Here is a 19,684-nt window from a genome sequence, read left to right as displayed (position 1 = left end):
CTAATTACCTATACTAGAGAACAGAGACACAGATCAGCTCAGCACTATCATAACTGTAATCCCCAGTCAGTTTGCACTAACTTCTTACAGCAGGCACTGGCTCTCTCAGTACTATATCTCTTACTATGGAAGTTAGACAGTTTTCCACAAGGTTGGAGGAAGCTGAAAACAGAATCTCGGATCTAGAGGATAGACTTAATATACAAGAGCCCACTATAGATTCACACAGTAAAACGATTATATCATTACAGGCCAAGATTGAAGATCTCGAGGATCGCTCAAGGCGAAATAATTTGAAAGTGATAGGTCTTCCAGAATCACCAGAATTTCAAGACCTGATGGCCTTTGTGTCTATAATCTTACCTCAGGCCTTGCAGATTCCAGCTCCCGCTACTCCCTTTCAGATAGAGAGGGTTCATAGGATAGGGTTTCGTAGAGAACCTAATGAGGGCAATAGACCCAGACCAGTGATATTTAAATTTATTAATTTTCAAGATGAGATGTTATATCTTAAGTATTACAGAAAATGTAATCCTTTGGTATTAGGCTCCCATAGATTATTAATCTTTCAAGATTTCTCATCAGAAACTTGTCTAAGAGAAGAGATATGTCTTTTTTCTATGGTAGGTTGCAGATGGAAAAATATAACATCAAATTGATCTATCCTGCGAAACTAGTGGTAATGAGAGAGGGTAATTCCCTCACACTAAACAATGTCATGGAAGCTGAGACTTTCTGCAGAGATGAGGGGGTACCATAAAAGAGTAAACGTCAGGAATGTATATCTAGAAAAGAGGTATCTCATGTTAAGATTGTTTTGGTTTCTGGTATTTTTGTGTCCCTTTTTTTTTTTTTTCTCTCTTCTTTCTCTTCTCTCTCTCTTCACCTCGGCACGCCAGGTCCACCTGTTTTTCGTCCCCCCACCACTCACACGATAAGGATTAGAAGTGATGGGCCCTAAATTTAATTTATTATCCTGGAACGTGGGGGGTATAACCTCCCCAATTAAAAGGAAGTCCATAATAAAACATTTGGGGAAATTTAATCCTGATATAGTCTTGCTCCAGGAATTACATCTTAAGCCCCCAGAAATTCTCAAACTTAAATCTAAGTGGGTTGGGGAGGTTGTTGCCGCGCCGTCCTCTTCTAGAAAGAGGGGGGTAGCTATACTATTGAGTAAGAATTTGGAATACCATATAGATAATACTGAAGCGGACCCTGAGGGTCGGTTTTTAATCTTGGAGATGGAGATTAATAAGATACACTATGTAATATGTAACATTTATGGGCCTAACCAAATCGATTACAACTTCTGGTCAGCCCTAACAGTTAAATTACATAGATTTATAGGGCGTAATCTAATTATTGCTGGAGATTTTAATCTACTCGCAGATGCTACGCTGGATAGTCTTAAAAAAAGATCGCTTAACACCAGATGTAGGAAGGTGCGGATCTTCCAAAAGCTGTGTTCACAGCTGGGCTTAGTTGATATATGGCGAGTTCAGAATCCCGATTGCCGTGTATTCACCTGTATGTCACAAGCCCAACAGGCATTATCCAGGATTGATTATTTCCTTATTTCAGACTCTCTCCTTAGTTGGAACTGGCTCCCTAAAATTGAGGATATTATAATCTCTGATCACGCTGTCATCTCGCTGACGTTTAACCCGGGTTTAAGGAATTATGGTAGTAACCATATTTTTTTTCCTAAATATTTAAGCAATAACACTAGTTTCCAAAACTGGTTACGACTGAAGTGGGTGGATTATCATAAGAATAATGAAAGTTATTTAGATAAAATTGAGGTGTTTTGGGAGGCCTCTAAAGCTGTCCTTCGGGGGGAGATAAAATCTTATATGGCTTTTCGGAAGAAGAAATGTTGCCAGGTTACTAGGCAGTTGGCTAACCAAGTCAAAAACGCTTATAGAGCTTATATTAACAATCCCTCTTCACACTGTTGGGGATCATATGTAAGGGCGAAGTCACTACGAGATATATATATTAAGCAAAATAGTGCCCAAGAAGACCTCAGACTCAAAGCTATATATGGAGGATATACAGGGAGATCGGCAAAGTTTTTGGCTAGATTAGCCAAATCTTCTCCAAGACATGCAATCTCTGCCATTAAACAAGGCGCAACCAGGCATACCAAGCATTCTGACATAGAAAGGGTTTTCTTTGAATTTTTCCAAGATTTGTATAAGTTAGAATCCCCAAACTTAACAAATAAAAGAGAATTTTGGGACAGGATTAAGGTACCGAAAATAATATTTGAAGCGAAGGATTTTATCAATGCCCCCATTACGGAAGAGGAGATTGTAGCAGCAATTAAACATGCCAAACCTAATAAGGCGGTGGGACCGGATACATTTCCAATTGAATATTACAGAATTCTAGAATCTTTGGTGGTACCAAGATTGAACAAGTTGTATAATCTATATTTTTTAGGAAGCACCAGATGCTCGCAGTATTTTGCTGCAGCAAATATTTTATTAATTCTTAAAAAGGGTAAAGACCCTGAGTTACCTAGCTCCTATAGACCGATATCAGTCCTTAACACCGACTATAAGCTTCTTGCAGCTATTTTAGCCAATCGCTTGAAATCATGCATAGGAGATATAATTCACGAGAACCAATCTGGTTTTATGCCAGGTCTGAACCCGGTGAGAAACATGCGGAAACTCTTAGTACTCATCGAGTCTTATTGGAATAGATATGCAACTTCTAACCGCAGCAAGATTGCAGACAAAGCCATCTTAACAGTTGACGCGGAGAAGGCCTTTGATCGGGTTAGCTGGGATCATTTGTTCTTTTCCCTAGATCAGTTCGGTCTGTCAGGACGGTTTAAAGGCTACATTCGATTAATTTATAGTGCCCCTACATCAGGGGTGGTAGTTAATAATGTTATATCTCAACGATTTACTATGTACAGAGGAACCAGGCAGGGCTGTCCACTCTCCCCCCTTTTATTCAACATCAGTTTAGAGCCCCTGGCCATATTATTACGCCAAGAGTTGATGGGCATCTCTTTGGCAGGTGAGAAATTAGTCCTGCTTCTTTATGCTGATGATCTGCTTCTATTCATTTCTAACCTCAGGACTACATTACCAATTTTGCAAGGTATTATCCAAGATTTCGGTGAGATCTCAGGATATAAGATAAATACCACAAAATCAGAACTAATGTGGTTGTATAAAAAACCTATACTCACCATTGAACATCCATTCCAGGAAGTTTCACAAGTCTCATATCTAGGCCTACGATTATCAAGTAATCCGGCGGAGTGGTACAACGCAAACTATGTGTACTCTTTGGAACAATGTTGTAAAAAACTTGAGGATTGGACATCATTACCTATATCTCTTTCGGCCCGAGTGATATTGATTAAGACAGTTATTTTTCCTAAATTTTTATACATTTTACATAATATTCCGCTTTTTTTGCATAAGAAGGACATCGCTAAGTACAACAAAGCCTGTTCAAGATTCCTATGGAAAGGGTCCAAACCACGGATTGCATGTTATCGACTTATGAAAAGTAAGCTGGCAGCGGGTCTGGCTCTTCCTAATATTCAGGCATATAATCTAGCTAGTATTGCCAGATTTGCGATGGACTGGTTAACGGAAAAAGAGCAAATCTCCTCCTTTTTCTTGGAATCAAGGTTGGTGGCTCCCTTTTATTTAAAGGCTTTACTGCATTGCCCGTTGACCTCACTCCCCTCAAATATATTTCACTTATTTATGTTCAGGAATGTCATAGTGGCATGGCAGAAATTATGCGCCGATCTAGAATGTTCAACGTATGTTTCATATTATCTACCTATTTGTGGTAATCCTAACTTCACTCCCGGGCTGTCAAACCAGGTCTTTAAGGAATGGGAACAAAAAGGTCTGAAACTTATGGGTCAGATCCTGGGAACCATAGGAGTCCCAATAACCTTTGCAGAACTAGCAGATAGTTTTGACTTAGGGGCTCGTGAGTTCTATGCATATCTGCAAGTCAGACATTATCTGCAAGAGTTACTCCAAAACTACGGAAAGAATTGGACATTAGGTGATCTACAGGATAGGATAAGCAAATATGCGTCAGGAGTGTATGCAATTTCATCACTATACTTACTCATAATGCAAAAATCCTCTAGTGTACAGGTCAACGATATGATAGGAAAATGGTCTTTTTACTTTCAGGATATAGATGAGCAGATTATTATTGGTAGTTTTAAAGTAGTACAACAAAGCTGGGTTCCAACTTTATGGAGAGAGTCTCAGATTAAAATAGACCTTCAGAGGTATTTTACACCCTGACTGTTATCCAAATGGTATAAAACAAGTATCCTCTGTTCTAGATGTTCTGCAATAGATGCTGACCTATTTCATTGTCTTTGGGCGTGTCCAAAAATCTTTCAATACTGGAAAAAGATAATTTATTGGATGAATACAAGTTTACAGTTGGATTATGTACTGAAGCCCATTGAGATTTTTTTCTTGGCGAGATACCAAGGCATATCAAAAAATCATAGTCTTATAAACACAATTATATTAACGGGACGCAATCTCATCCTTAAGTTATGGAAGGCGCGTGAAGCACCCAAGATATCCCATTTTAAAAAGGCCTTATTAAGTCAGTTTATTACAGAACAATTTAATATACCTTATCCTCAAGAAGAACACTTACCTATTTTTTTTAAGAAATGGGAGGATTTTGTTATATCACTGCCTTTGGCTTACCAAAGGAAAGTGATAAAACCATTTCGTGAATATGAGTTTATTCTGACAAACATTTACGTAGGCCGCTTCCCCGGAAGCTGGGTTGAGGACAGCGAGTGAGTGCTCGGGGGATGACGGGGATACGAGCGGCCGGGGCGGATTGTGAGAGGGGTTTTTCTTTTTTTTTCTTTTTTTTTTGTTTGTATGGTTTTTTGTGTTTGTCGGTTTACGAATTTTTTAAGTTTCTAGTTGTTATGGAATAAGGAAAGATCCAAATTAAAAAGGGGAAAGAAAAAAAGCTAGTATTTCTTGACTTTGGATCATATGAGTTTGATGTACTTTTGATTGGTTGAATTGAAGTAAATATATCCTAATCTGGTTTAGGTACGCTATAATGTTACACTTGTACACATTGTATGTCATTATATGCTATATAAGATTTTAACAGTTTTTTCTGAAATTTCTGTATTCTTTTGTATGCAATAAATAAAAGGTATAAAAAAAAAAAAAGAACTAAAAATGTTCAGTACATTGTTAACTTGCAGTGGATATACAAATATAAATACAATGTCTTCTATTGGAAATTGGTATAAAAATAAAAGAACACTTCTTACAGCAGGCACTGGCTCTCTCAGGCTGGCATAATTTCTGTCCCTCCATTCTTCCTGCTTGTAATGGAATATACCATATACAAGAAATAGAGGGGAGAGAAAATGAAATAATTTTATTTTCCTGAGCAGCAAGTTAGTGCACTATCACTGCAAAAACCCAAAAGTTATCATAATATAGTTTCTTAAAATTTCTAGATTTATATTACTGGTACCCATTTGCCTTAATTAATAAATTACCGTGCTTGCTGCTCCCCCTATCCAGTGAAAGTTAAGTGTTCCGGTAATCAAGAGAACGTCCTCCTAGTGCACTGTGCATCTTCTCCTCAGTGATCCCCAGCACAAATTACAGGATACCATATTACATTGAACATTAGCCTGCATGTATCTCCCGATTATCAAAGGAGGTGGAAATAATCTTATTAATATTTTAAAAAACTGCCTGGCAACAAATAAAGTATATTTTATCACTTAATACTTATGATATTACGTTTTTATTACATTGAGCATCAATAGGTTTTAAATTTTAACTGCAGGACTAACAAGGGAAATTCTACATTGCACGTTTTGCTGAGTTTTTACCTTACTGCCGATTAAATGCTTCCGTGTTTGGGAGGCCACATGACCTGCTCCTGACTGTCTAAAATTCCTGATTTCAAAATATTTCTGAACTGGCGATTTCTACTTGTTTGGGGATCGCTCTTACTGGAGGAGGGATAGCAGCTACATTGCCTCTGTCCAGTCCGATTTGCATTTGAGAAAAAGTTAAAAATAAAAAACATACCAGACACACACAGTGAGCCGACAGCCATGTCCTAGTAGTAAGAAGTAACCCTGTTGTTGTTGTGTGAGTGACTTACCCCCAGATCTTCGTTTTCTTTGCTGCCTGCTAGTCCTGCTCCTTCCCGCGCCCTCTAGCTTGACCTGCACAGCGCCTGGCTGGCTCCTCCCTCTCCAGTGTCCGATCTGGTCCTTGTGCTGTGTAGGAACGTGACCAGCTGACTGGAACTGGAGGAAGCTAGCATAGCAAATTGCAGCATGGGGTATATTGGAGCTGAGTGGTGCTGCGTGTAGGGGAGGCAAGCTGTGCATATTATTACTACTCAGTCAGTCATTTTCAAAATAAAAAACACCGGCCCAACCACTCAGTAAAACAATAAAAAAAAAATCAGTTCACAAACTTCACACAAGCGCCGGGCTGGATAGCGGGGGGGGGGGGGGGGAGGGGGCAGACGAGGGGGGAAGAAATAAACTGGGGGGGCAATGCCCCCCTTGGTCTCCCATAGCAAATCCACTGCTCTCAACATTTACCAGCAGCTTTTTAGGAGAGAAAGGATTGGGGACTTGTGGGAGATTGCCTACAGGTGCTTTGCAGGTGGGTCCATGATGGGAGTAGTGTGTCGTGCGGGGAATGACAGAGTGTGGAACTAGAGAACTTTCTAAAAACCAGGGCATTTAGCAGAAATGGTGATGCCAAGAAAGTGGGCAGACTTGTCCTACATCCTGCTGTGACAATTCCGCAGGATCCGTGGCAGTTAGAATGTATGTTATAGGGACATAATTGGTTACTGTGACACATTTGAAAGAATGTGATTGAAAAATAAATATTCTTGTTTTTACTGAAAAGATTATCACAGTACTATAATTTAACTTAGCGGGTGATCCTCTGTATGTATAAGCAAAATAGTACATTTCAAACAGTGAATGCCACCGAGCTTTAGTTTTGGCCTTGACTTTACCGCTTACAACCCTAATGAGGTTTAGTAAATCCAGACCACACTCACCACACTCCTAACACCTATGATCTACTGGGTGACTATAAGTAGCAAGGCAGTGATGTCTGATGTCCAGAACTGCAAATTACCTTGGCTTTATGGTAGTGCTTGCAAATGCTTAATGGGACACTGTAGTCAGAAACAAATAGGCAGGGACTCTCTGGATTTTACAATACAATCATACTTTTATTGGTGAAATCTGATGTTTTGGGGATACCTCCCCTTCCTCAGACAAAAGTACAATAACACAAGTGCTCAATTTAACCCTTTAACTGCGGATTACAGCACATGGACGTCATAAGCTTTATGCCTTAACAGGGAATTACAACTACATGTAGCCACCTGGGTGGGGTCAGTGCTTGCTGAGCTGTTTGCGCCCCTCCCCCCCCAGCAATTATTTGCTCATATGAGGTGAGGCTTCAGCATTACCTGGGCAACCCAGCAATCAGCATCGCAGTTAACAATCCGGAAACCAGGCAGTGCTTCATAGAACTTAAGTGAGTTGGATGGGGGGCAAGTTTTGAAACCCCTTGAGCTCAGCTCCCTTAAGCCCTAAAAACCACAAGATCTTTAGTTTGAAAGACAATCACCTGCTCTTTCAAATGATCTCAGTCTTCTGGGGCTATAGCCTCTCCTATCTGCACTTGATGTTTTCTATCTTTAAACTTAATCATTTCACTTTCATTCTTCAAAGGATCATAAAAAAAAAATATATATATATTTTGTGATTCAGATAACATTGCACAAGCAGTTCGCCCCTGTCTGCCCCAACTCGCCTCTGATGGACAGCAATCCGCTGCCGGAATTTACCATTGCGGACGAGACCGGGGAGATTGAAATTCTCCACCTAAGAGGTAGAGAAGATTGTAGGAAGCAGCGGTCTAATGATCGCTGCTTGATAAATACTGACAGCAGTTTTACAAGAATGTTATGCATTTGAATAAACACAAGATGGCAGCACTGCTTCCAGATTACCATGGGAACAAAGAACATCTGAATCACAAAAATAATTTTTTTTTTGAGTTTCATAGACCTTTAAGTTGTGTATTAAATTTTTCAAACCAAGCTTCACTTTGTTCTTCACTTAAAATATGTAAATTTCTATAGATATGATCATCTGAATCACCTTTTATTGACCTTGGGCAAGGTTTTTATTAAAGTTAACTCACTTTAGATAATATATCCTATTTTACTGTTAGCAACAACCTCGCACAGATACCCGTTTAAAGGACACAAAGAGGGGGAAACTTGGTCAATGCCTACTGCTATTTACTCTAACTAACGACCACAAAATCCTTCACTTAGTAAGATACATCACAACGTGTTAAGTCCTAGCCAGGACACAGCTCTTAGCATTCATTTTCATAAATCCCAGCTCTAACTGTAGTCACTATCTCTCATAAGCCTAGGTGGGGTTGTATTACATTATAGCCAGTCATTTGGGCTATGTTACTCTAGCTCACCCAAATTGGTCACATCTCAGTAGTCGAGACACTCTCTTCTATATATTCCATAAGGCGTAATTTTGTCTCCAATAAAATGAACAGCTCTCCGATATCCACAACTAGCTGCTCTGGGTATAATTTCTAATAGCCCATACTAGCCTTTTCTTTCACCAGATGAATGATCATGCCCCTATAGGGTGTCAATGCATATCTTTTTACAGCTTTTATTATACACAAATCAACTCAAGCTTGAACTATGGTACTTTTATCATTTCAAAATAATATATCTTTAGAGTGACTCAAAATTGTGACGTATCAGTTGTTATATAGCAATAGAAATGTAACCGTACACTTAGCTCTCAATTAATATGCTGAAATCCTATTAAGAGTGTAGTCCCATGCAGGCTACTCCCTGACCACCTTCACCCCTCTTACACCAGGTCCCATGTGATAGAGTGGATATTAGCCTAAAAGTAATAACTAGACTGCTTACACTTGTACATATACATTAAGTTACATATATATCCTACATTATCCTAATCTTACAAACATTATCTGTTCTACATTTGACTGAGCTCCCACACTAAGTTATATATGGTAGGTATTAGCTTATTCCCATATACGTAATTTCTTCAGGAAGCTATTCCTGGAGATCCAACAGCCCCTTTAGATTTTCTCTCTATCAGGCTCCGCCCCCCCCCTCCTCCCCTCTTACATTTAGAGCGGCTCTTGCCCGCTGAACTTCCCTCCCCCCAAATAAAACCATCATACTAACCCCCATTTTGCTCCAACTTCTTTAGAATAGACAAATTACTATATGTTTTCTTAGCAATATGGGGACCATTCTTACCTTCACTTCGCCAAAGGGTATAAAAAGAGGTTTTGTTATTATATTTCCTAGCTACCCACATCCTTCACTTCCAAGGCCTTTCTATTACTCTCAATGCTATATATTATACAGTTTACAATTTTCTCTTTAGAGATGCTCCTATATTCTTCGCCAGAAATGATATCCTCACTGATGATCTTCGTACTTTGCCTGATTTGAACCTTTACTTACTTGTATACAGTAGACATGGCGCTTACTATTGTAATATTACTGTTTTAAAGGTTGGATTCAAACTTAATATCTGTAGGAGAATTGTTAAGATGTATTCTTCAAACTTATGATATAGCTGGACATATTTTTTGTTTTTCTTCTTGTAATAACTCATTACCTCAATAAAAAAATATTATTTAAAAAAAAAAATAAAAAAAAAAAAATGTAAATTTAGAAGTTTCATAAGACATGATATCCTCCGCTAATGTATCGAAGAGATCTAATCTCTGTCCGCGATCCGGTACTTAGAAATTTTGAAGTTTTGGGAGAGGGTGGTGGGTGGCGGTTGTGGGTGGAAGAGGAGGGGGAAAATAATTTTTCAAAATAGGTCTGGGAGGGGGTAGGGTATGGAGGAGGGCAGCTACACTACAGAAAAATAGTGGATAATTTAAAAACAAAACAAAACACATTTAAATGCAAAGTGGGTACTGGCAGACAGCTGCCAGTACCCAAAATGGTGGAAAATAGTTAGTCAGGGGAGGGTTAGAGAGCTCTTTGGGGGGATCAATGAGGTTGGAGGCTAAGGGGGAACCTACACAGCAGAATATGGGGTCTATTTATCAATCTCCGAACGGAGCTAGATGCCCCGTGTTTCCGGAGAGCCTTCAGGCTTGCAGGAATCAGAAGTTATGAAGCAGCAGTCTAAAGACCACTGCTCCATAACCAGTCCGCCTGCTCTGAGGCGGCGGACAGAAATCAACCCGATCGAGTATGATCTGGTTGATTGACACCCCCTGCGAATCTGCAGGGGTTGGTATTGCACCAGCAGTTCACAAGAACTGCTGGTGCAATGATAAATGCAGACAGCGTATGCTGTCGGCATTTATCGATGTGCGGAGGACATGGTTCGCTATAGCGGATCATGTCCGCCCACACAATGATAAATTGACTCCAATATATTAAAAAAAAAAAAAAAAAAAATGACAAAAAGCCTTTTATTTTAGTACCGGCAGACTTTCTGTCAGTACTTAAGATGGCGGGGACAATTGTGGGGTGGGGGTGGGATGAGAGCTGTTTGGGAGGGATCAGGGGGTGGAATTTGTCAGCTGATTTCTACACTAAAGCTAAAATTAACCCTTCAAGCTCCCTAATTATTCCTGTCACTGCTGGGCATAATACAAGTGTGGTGCGCAGCGGCATTTAGCGGCCTTCTAATTACCGAAAAGCAATGCCAAAGCCACATACGTCTGATATTTCTGAACAAAGGGGATCCCAGAGAAGCATTTACAACCATTTGTGCCATCATTGCACAAGCTGTTTGTAAATAATTTCAGTGAGAAACCCAAAGTTAGTGAAAACGTTAACAATATTTTTATTTGATCGAATTTGGTGGTAAAATGGTGGCATGAAATATATCAAAATGGGCCTAGATTAATACTTTTGGTTGTCTACTACACTACACTATAGCTAAACTTAACCCTTCAAGCTCCCTAATTAACCCCTTCACTGCTGGGCCTAATACAAGTGTGGTGCGCAGCGGGATTTAGCAGCCTTCTAATTACCAAAAAGTAACGCCACAGCCATAAATGTCTGCTATTTCTGAACAAAGGGGATCCCAGAGAAGCATTTACAACCATTTGTGCCATCATTGCACAAGTTGTTTGTAAATAATTTCAGTGAGAAACCTAAAGTTTGTGAAAAAGTGAACAACTTTTTTTATTTTGATCACATTTGGCGGTGAAATGGTGGCATGAAATATACCAAAATGGTCCTAGATCAATACTTTGGGTTGTCTACTAAAAAAAAAATATATACATGTCAAGGGATATTCAGGGATTCCTGACAGATATCAGTGTTCCAATGTAACTATCGCTAATTTTGAAAAAAAAAAAATGGTTTGGAAACAGCAAAATGCTACTTGTATTTATTGCACTATAACTTACAAAAAAGCAAAGAGCATGTAAATATTGGGTATTTCTAAACTCAGGACAAAATTTAGAAACTATTTAGCATGGGTGTTTTTTGGTGGTTGTAGATGTGTAACAGATTTTGGGGGTCAAAGTTAGAAAAAGTGTGTTTTTCTCAACTTTTTCATCATATTTTATATATTTTTTTATAGTAAATTATAAGATATGATGAAAATAATGGTATCTTTAGAAAGTCCATTTAATTGCGAGAAAACGGTATATAATATGTGGGGGTACAGTAAATGAGTAAGAGGAAAATTACAGCTAAACACAAACACTGCAGAAATTTAAAAATAGCCTTGGTCCCAAACGGTCAGAAAATGGAAAAGTGCTGTGGTCACTAAAGGGTTAAAAGAATACTGAACCCCAAATTTTTTCTTTCATGATTCTAATAGAGCATGCAATTTTAGGCAACTTTCTAATTTACTCTTATTATAATTTTTTCTTCATTCTCTTGGTATTTTTATTTTTTAAAGCAGGACTATAAGCTTGCGAGCCGGCACTTCTTTGGTTAAGCACCTGGGTAGTGCTTGCTGATTAGTGGCTTAATGTAGCCACCAATCAGCAAGCGCTAGCCAGGGTTCTGAATCAAAAATGGGCCGACTCCTATGCTTACATTCCTGCTTTTTCAAATAAAGATTCCAAAAGAACAAAGAAAGATTGATAATAGGAGTAAATTAGAATTGCATGCTCTATCTATTTAACTGAAATTATTTGCTGATGTAGGATTATTCGATTTTTGGAGTATTATGAAAATGTTGAACAGTTTTTTTGTAAAAAAAAACTGTGCAGAATTAAACTTTACTATGTCCAATTAGCATTCTTGACAGCCACTGAGATAGTTTAACTGAGATTTTGTTTTTCTTATTATTATACAATGACTTGCTATCAAGTAGCTCATAAAAATGCTACAGCTATTACATTATGAGAATTTGCCACACACTAGTTTTACATAGACTGTTGAGTGGAAATATAAATTGTGTTATATTTTGTGTATGCACATATTTAGAAGTTTACATCTTATTATTATGCATTTCTTTTCAGGCCCACTGAACTGTTCAGGAGCTGCAATGCTCAGTCTGACCTAGGAGCAATGAATGACATGAAGTTGTGGGAGAAAGGAAGCATCAAAATGCCTTTTATGAATATTCCTGTTCTTGATATTAGGAAATGCCATCCTGATATGTGGAAGGCGATTGCTTGCTCTCTGCAAATTAAACCGTGCCACAGTAAATCTAGAGGAAGTATTATTTGCAAGTAAGGTTAACTTGTTACAGAGTACAAAAATATGTGAGAGAGAGAGAAAGAGAGAGAGAGAGAAAGAGAGAGAGAGAGAAAGAGAGAGAGAGAGAGAGAAAGAGAGGGAGAGAGACAGAAAGAGAGAGAGTGAAAGAGAGAGGGAGAGAAAGAGAGAGAGAGAGAGAGAGAGAGAGAGAGAGAGAGAAAGAGAGAGAGAGAGAGAGAGAGAGAGAGAGAGAAAGAAAGAGAGAGAGAGAGAGAGAGAGAGAGAGAAAGAAAGAGAGAGAGAGAAAGAAAGAGAGAGAGAGAGAGAAAGAGAGAGAGACTACTGTGCAAAAATTTTAGGCAGGTGTGAAAAAAAAACCTGTAAAGTAAAAATGCTTTAAAAAAATTGAAATTTTATTAGTTTATTTTTTTATCAATTAAAAAAATGCAATGTGAGTAAACAGAAGAAAAATTAAATCAAATACATTTTTGGTGTGACCCCTCATTGGCTTCAAAACAACATTAGTTCTTCTTGGTACATTCGTGGAAAGTCAGGGATTTTGTAGGCATATAGTAAGTTTCATTATTAAACAATTACACCAAATAGATGCTAATCATCGTCAATTTAATATGTAGGTTGAAACACAGTTGTTAACTGCAACAGAAACAGCTGTGTAGGAGGAATACAACTGGATGGGGAACAGCCAAACTCTGCTTACAAGGTCAGGTTGCTGAAGTAATTTTAATGTCAAAAGTCATACACCATAGCAAGACTGAGCGCAGCAACAATACACAATTATTATTATTATTATCGGTTATTTGTAGAGCGCCAACAAATTCCGCAGCACAATGTAGATATACTGCATCAGCAAGGTCTCTCCCAGTAAGAAATTTAAAAGCACACAGGGGTTTCCAGATGTGCTGTCTAAGCTCTTCAGAAAAAGCCCAAAGAAACAGGCAACATTGTAAACCGTAGACATAGTGGTCAGCCAAGGAAACAGTGCAGCAGATGCAAGACACATCATGCTTACTTCCCTTTGCAATTGGAAGATGTCCAAGTGCCATCAGCTCAGAATTGGCAGAAACCAGTGGTACCCTGACACACCCATCTACTGTCTGGAGTAGTCTGGTCAGAAGTGGTCTTCACTGAAGACTTGCGGCCAAATAATCATACCTTTGATGTGAAAACAAGGCCAAGTGACTCAACTATGCACATAAACATAGGAACTGGAGTGCAGAACAATGGCAGCAGGCGCTCTGGGCTGTTGAGTCAAAATATTTGTCTAGAGCAGAAGGACTTTTGAACAGTAAATCATGGTAGAGGTTCCTTGCAAGTGTGAGGCTGCATTTCTGCAAATGGGGGTTGAGGATTTGGTCGGAATTAATGGTCTCCTCAATGCTGAGAAGTACAGGAAGATACTTATCCATCATGCAATAAAATCAGGTAGGCATCTGATTGCCCCCAAATTTATTTTGCAGTATGACAAGGACCCCAAACATACAGCCAAAGTAATTAAGAACTGAAAGTGATGGTATGGCCTCCACAGAACCCTGATATCAACATAATTTACAGGTGAAACTTGAAAAACTAGAATATCGTGCAAAAGTTAATTTATTTCACTAATGCAACTTAAAAGGTGAAACTAATATATGAGATAGACTCATTACATGCAAAGCAAGATAGTTCAAGCCATGATTTGTCATAATAGTGATGATTATGGTTTACAGCTCATGAAAACCCCAAATCCACAATCTCAGAAAATTAGAATATTGTGAAAAGGTGCAATATTCTAGGCTCAAAGTGTCCCACTCTAATCAGCTAATTAAGCCATAACACATGCAAAGGGTTCCTGAGCCTTTAAATGGTCTCTCAGTCTGGTTCAGTAGGAATCACAATCATGGGAAAGACTGCTGACCTGACAGTTGTGCAGAAAATCATAATTGACACCCTCCATAAGGAGGGAAAGCCTCCAAAGGTAATTGCAAAAGAAGTTGGATGTTCCCAAAGTGCTGTATCAAAGCACATTAATATAAAGTTATGTGGAAGGGAAAAGTGTGGAAGAAAAAGGTGCACAAGCAGCAGGGATGACCACAGCCTGGAGATGATTGTCAGGAAAAGGCCATTCAAAAGTGTTGGGGACTTTCACAAGAGCCACCACACACAGACGGATCCTGGACATGGGCTTCAAATGTCGTATTCCTCTTGTCAAGCCACTCCTGAACAACAAACAACGTCAGAAGCGTCTTACCTGGGCTAAAGAAAAACAGACCTGGTCTGTTGCTCAGTGGTCCAAAGTCCTCTTTTCTGATGAGAGCAAATTTTGCATCTCATTTGGAAACCAAGGACCCAGAGTATGGAGGAAGAATGGAGAGGCACACACTGCAAGATGCTTGAAGTCCAGTGTGAAGTTTCCACAGTCAGTGTTTATTCGGGGAGCCATGTCATCTGCTGGTGTTGGTCCATTGTGCTTCATTAAGTCCAGGGTCAACGCAGCCGTCTACCAGGAGATTTTGGAGCACTTCATGCTTCCTTCCGCAGACGAGCTCTATGGGGATGCTGACTTCATTTTCCAGCAGGACTTGGCACCTGCCCACACTGCCAAAAGCACCAAAACCTGGTTCAATGACCGTGGGATTACTGTGCTTGATTGGCCAGCAAACTCACCTGACCTGAACCCCATAGAGAATCTATGGGGCATTGCCAAGAGAAAGATGAGAGACATGAGACCGAAAAATGCAGAAGAGCTGAAGGCCGCTATTGAAGCATCCTGGTCTTCCATAACACCTCAGCAGTGCCACAGGCTGATAGCCACGCCGCATTGAGGCAATGATTGCTGCAAAAGGGGCCCAAACCAAGTACTGAGTACATACAGTATGCATGCTTATACTTTTCAGAGGTCCGATATTGTTCTACAGGTATGTACAATCCTTGTTTTATTGATTGCATGTAATATTCTAATTTTCTGAGATTGTGGATATGGGGTTTTCATGAACTGTAAGCCATAATCATCACAATTATGACAAATCGCGGCTTGAACTATCTTGCTTTGCATGTAATGAGTCTATCTCATATATTAGTTTCACCTTTTAAGTTGCATTAGGGAAATAAATGAACTTTTGCACGATATTCTAATTTTTCGAGTTTCACCTGTAGTCTGTCTGTAATGAAGAAACATCTGCAGCTGAGGCTGTTTAAATCCACAGAACTGTGATTGACTCTCCAAGGGGAACAACCTAACTGCCAAGTTCCTTAAATAACTGTATGCAAGTGTACCTAGAAAAAAGTATGCTGTTTTGAAGACAAAGGGTGGTCACACCAAATATTAATTTGATTTAGATTTTTCTTCTTTTCACTAACTTTACATTTTGTTAACTGATAAACTATTAATATTTCAATTATGAAATAATTTTTGGGGTTTCATGTCCCTTTAACACTTTGTTGTCATGCATGCATAACTAGACATCACTGGGCCCCAGGACAAAGGCTGTGGTGGGGAACCCATTTTAATACACCCTTTCTGGCTGTTTTTAGTCAGCATAAGCTGAGCCAGCAGCAAGATAGGAAATTGAGGAGCTTCTTCTCTGTTACGGCCTATTTCTCTTAAAGGGACACTGAACCTAAATGTTTTCTTTCACGATTCAGATAGAGCATGCAATTTTAAGCAACTTTCTAATTTACTCCTATTATCAATTTTTCTTTGTTCTCTTGTTTTCTTTATCTGAAAAAGAAGGCATCTAAGCTTTTTTTTGGTTTAGGACTCTGGACAGCAGTTTTTTTATTGGTGGATGAATTTATCCACCAATCAGCAAGGACAACCTAGGTTGTTCACCAAAAATGGTCCGGCATCTAAACTTACATTCTTGCATTTCAAATAAAGATACCAAGAGAATGCAAAAAAATTGATAATAGGAGTAAATTAGAAAGTTGCTTAAAATGTCATGCTCTATCTGAATCACGAAAGAAAAAAATTGGGTTCAGTGTCCCTTTAAGCTATGTGGTCTGGCGAGATTGTATAAAATTACTAAGCCCCTCTGGAATTGTTTTAAAAGCAATTTTTACCTTGAGAACTGCGTGAAGATTTCTCTCCATGCAGGCAGGTTTTTGTGAATGAGTCCCTTAGTCTGAGTCATCCTTTCCCCCTTGGTTAGTCCTGTCTAGAGAATATGCACTTGCACAACCATTCTGTAAAAATATAGTGGCATGTTTTTCTGTACAACAACACTGTGGTGACCATCTTGGAAACCCTTCCTCCATATACAAATCCATACTCTTTCTGTTCTTTGAGCCCTATTTTGCATGATGGAGGTGAAACTAAGGCCCTCTACTGATTGTTGGGCCAGATGGGTTCCCTAGAGGTGCAGGCTCCTCTCAATTGAGACCTCTGAGGCCCCTGCAGTTAGCAAAAGCAGTGGAGGGGGGGATAGGTGCTCCATTGGGGCTTCACTCCCGGTCAGGGCAAACATCCCTTTAAGTGTGCTACATGTTATTGCTACTTTAATGGCATTAACCTGGGTTTTATAGGGGTATACGACCCACCATGTGACCAGGGAAATGATGATCCCCTGCCCCACGTATACACCCATTTTACAAGGGGAAAGGGGAACATTATGCTCCCTTATTCCCACATAAAACACAGAACAACATTTTATCCCATTCTGGAAACATGTGGGGTGTCATGCCTTTATCATTTGTAGGTGATTGCTATAAAAATGGCAATTACCTAAGTAATGCATTTACTGTATGGGGACAGTGGCTCAAAAGGATCCCTTCCTCTAAAGAAATCATATAACATACATAACCACAATACCCCTGAAAGTTTATGGCAACAATCAGAGTCAGGCCAGGATAATAACCAGAGGTTCCAGGAAGATTTAGAGGTTAACCAGTAAAATAGTTAGACAACGCAAATACAAGCTAGGGGTTTGAGAAAATTCAGGGATAATCCAATTGAGTGGTCAGACAAGCTAAGTTGAAATACAGTTCAAAAACTATAGGGAGATCCAGAGTCCAGTAAAAAGTCAAGCAGAGGACATATACATTGAAACAATTACTTAAGAAGCACAACCCCAAACACTAAACCTAACAATAGGGCACTAGTGATAGAATTAATGCCAATTTTCTTCTTAAAAGGGAAGAGTCCACAGCTGCATTCATTACTTTTGGGAATTCAGAACCTGGCCACCAGGAGGAGGCAAAGACACCCCAGCCAAAGGCCTAAATACCTCCCCCACTTTCCTCATCCCCCAGTCATTCTTTGCCTTTCATCACAGGAGGTTGGCAGAGAAGTGACAGAAGTTTGAGATAGTCTCTTATGGAGGGTAGTACTCTTCGCAATGGGACCGGAGATTTAAGTAATCCTGTCAGCCTCTCAGTGAGAGCATGGATGAAAGTTAGAGTGGAGATGCAGGGAGAGTTTTTCCTGTGAACCCATCCCGACTCATATTAACAGCTCCTTGGTAATCAGGGTTGACGAGTTTCGCTGCCTACCTTTCTTCACTCAAGTCCATGTCAGAAGCGAGGCTACTATCTGTCGCACTTGAAGGGCCGTGTTTCTGTTTCACAGCGTAGATTCCGGTAAGATAATTTCATTTTATTTCAATATGAGAATGTATTGTTGATGAAACAAGGTAGGGTCCCAGTGGGACTCCTTTTATCTTAAATAACGAATCATGGGTTAATATCTCCTGAGGGGGGTTATTGAACAGGGGGAGGGGGGACTACAATCATGTTTGTTATATGGTTCTATCTGCAATGTGTAGCTATACTTAGGCTTACTGCCTTTACGGAACATAACTGCCTTCTTTTAATAACGCAATCTCTTAAGATTGCGCGCCCTTTTTGTGACTGGCACGGTGCACCTTGTGACAGGTGCAGTTACGTTGTTTTTCACTTCCGTATGCTGACTGTGTGTGACCGAGAGAGTCTAGCTCATGGGTTGTCTGGTTCACAGGAGGTGGTGAGTGCCCCAGCCATTGGGGGTGTCAAGGGGTGCCAGTTAGTTTTTGTCATTTTTGTAATCCCAAGATTAGGGAGGATTCCGATATGCGAGATACGGATGCCTCTGATACAGAGAATGCGTCTTGTGATGAATATGAAATGGCCCGGGTAATCAATGCCCATCAGTTATGTTCCGATTGCCGTTCTAGAGTACTCTCTTCTCCTGAATCTGGGAGCTTAGAGTGCGTTGAGCCATCCGCCTCCGAGGTTTCCATGACCTGCGAGGCGCGTTCCCAAGACCCTTTCCTGGCTACGCATGCAGGTGTCCCTATGGCCTTTACTCCTTCCCCGGAGAGTGGCCTGTTTCCACTGGAGGTTATGGCATGGTTTCGCATGGCCATTTCTATGGCGCTGACTCATTTATATCTCCCAAGTGAAGTATTTCTACGATACTGTCCGTCTTCTGTTAACCAATGCCCTTCGAGCATGGGATAGACTGATTCAGTTCAGCCTTCTGGGGAAGCGTTGGCCCCTAAGGCTTCAGGGGCCCCAATCTCTGAGCCAGGGTCTTTGATAGATCCGGTGAGGGATGATTTTGCCTTCCGTTATAGGCTGGCTCACCTTCGGGTTCTTTTAAGACGTGTTTTGACAATGTTAGAGGATCCCAGTCCTAGTGGGCCGAGGGATCCGAGGCCTTAGTAGCTTGATGGCAAAATGGATATGACGTTTGGGGATGAAGCCAATCTCCTTAAAGTCTCCGTTTTATTTTTTTCTAATGTTTTCAGTTCCAGTTCTGAGCTTGGGTGAATGGGGCTTCTATTCAGCTGGTCCTGTTGTCGTTTTCATTCACCTTGGACATTCACCTGATGGGTGCTTCCTTCATTTTATTTTTTGATCCAGATGGATGTGTTTAATTTGTTTTCCTTAAGCTCTGTCTCGTTTATGAACATTCTTCTCTGGATTCGATACTTGCGACTAGTGG

General features: G+C 39.9%; 1 protein-coding gene across 1 annotated transcript in view; it reads left to right on the top strand.

Moving 5' to 3' along the window:
• RECK (reversion inducing cysteine rich protein with kazal motifs) overlaps positions 1 to 19,684 on the top strand; it is a 445,421-nt gene that overhangs the window by 354,177 nt on the left and 71,560 nt on the right. The window contains exon 11 of the mRNA XM_053714521.1: positions 12,585 to 12,797. Coding sequence (XP_053570496.1) covers positions 12,585 to 12,797 — 213 coding nt within the window. The remainder of the gene's footprint in view (positions 1 to 12,584; positions 12,798 to 19,684) is intronic.

The sequence above is a fragment of the Bombina bombina genome, chromosome 5, assembly GCF_027579735.1.
Source record: "Bombina bombina isolate aBomBom1 chromosome 5, aBomBom1.pri, whole genome shotgun sequence".
In the NCBI taxonomy this organism is placed as follows: domain Eukaryota; kingdom Metazoa; phylum Chordata; class Amphibia; order Anura; family Bombinatoridae; genus Bombina; species Bombina bombina.
The sequence above is the reverse complement of the archived record's forward strand: the minus strand, read 5'-3'. Positions and strand labels throughout refer to the sequence as shown.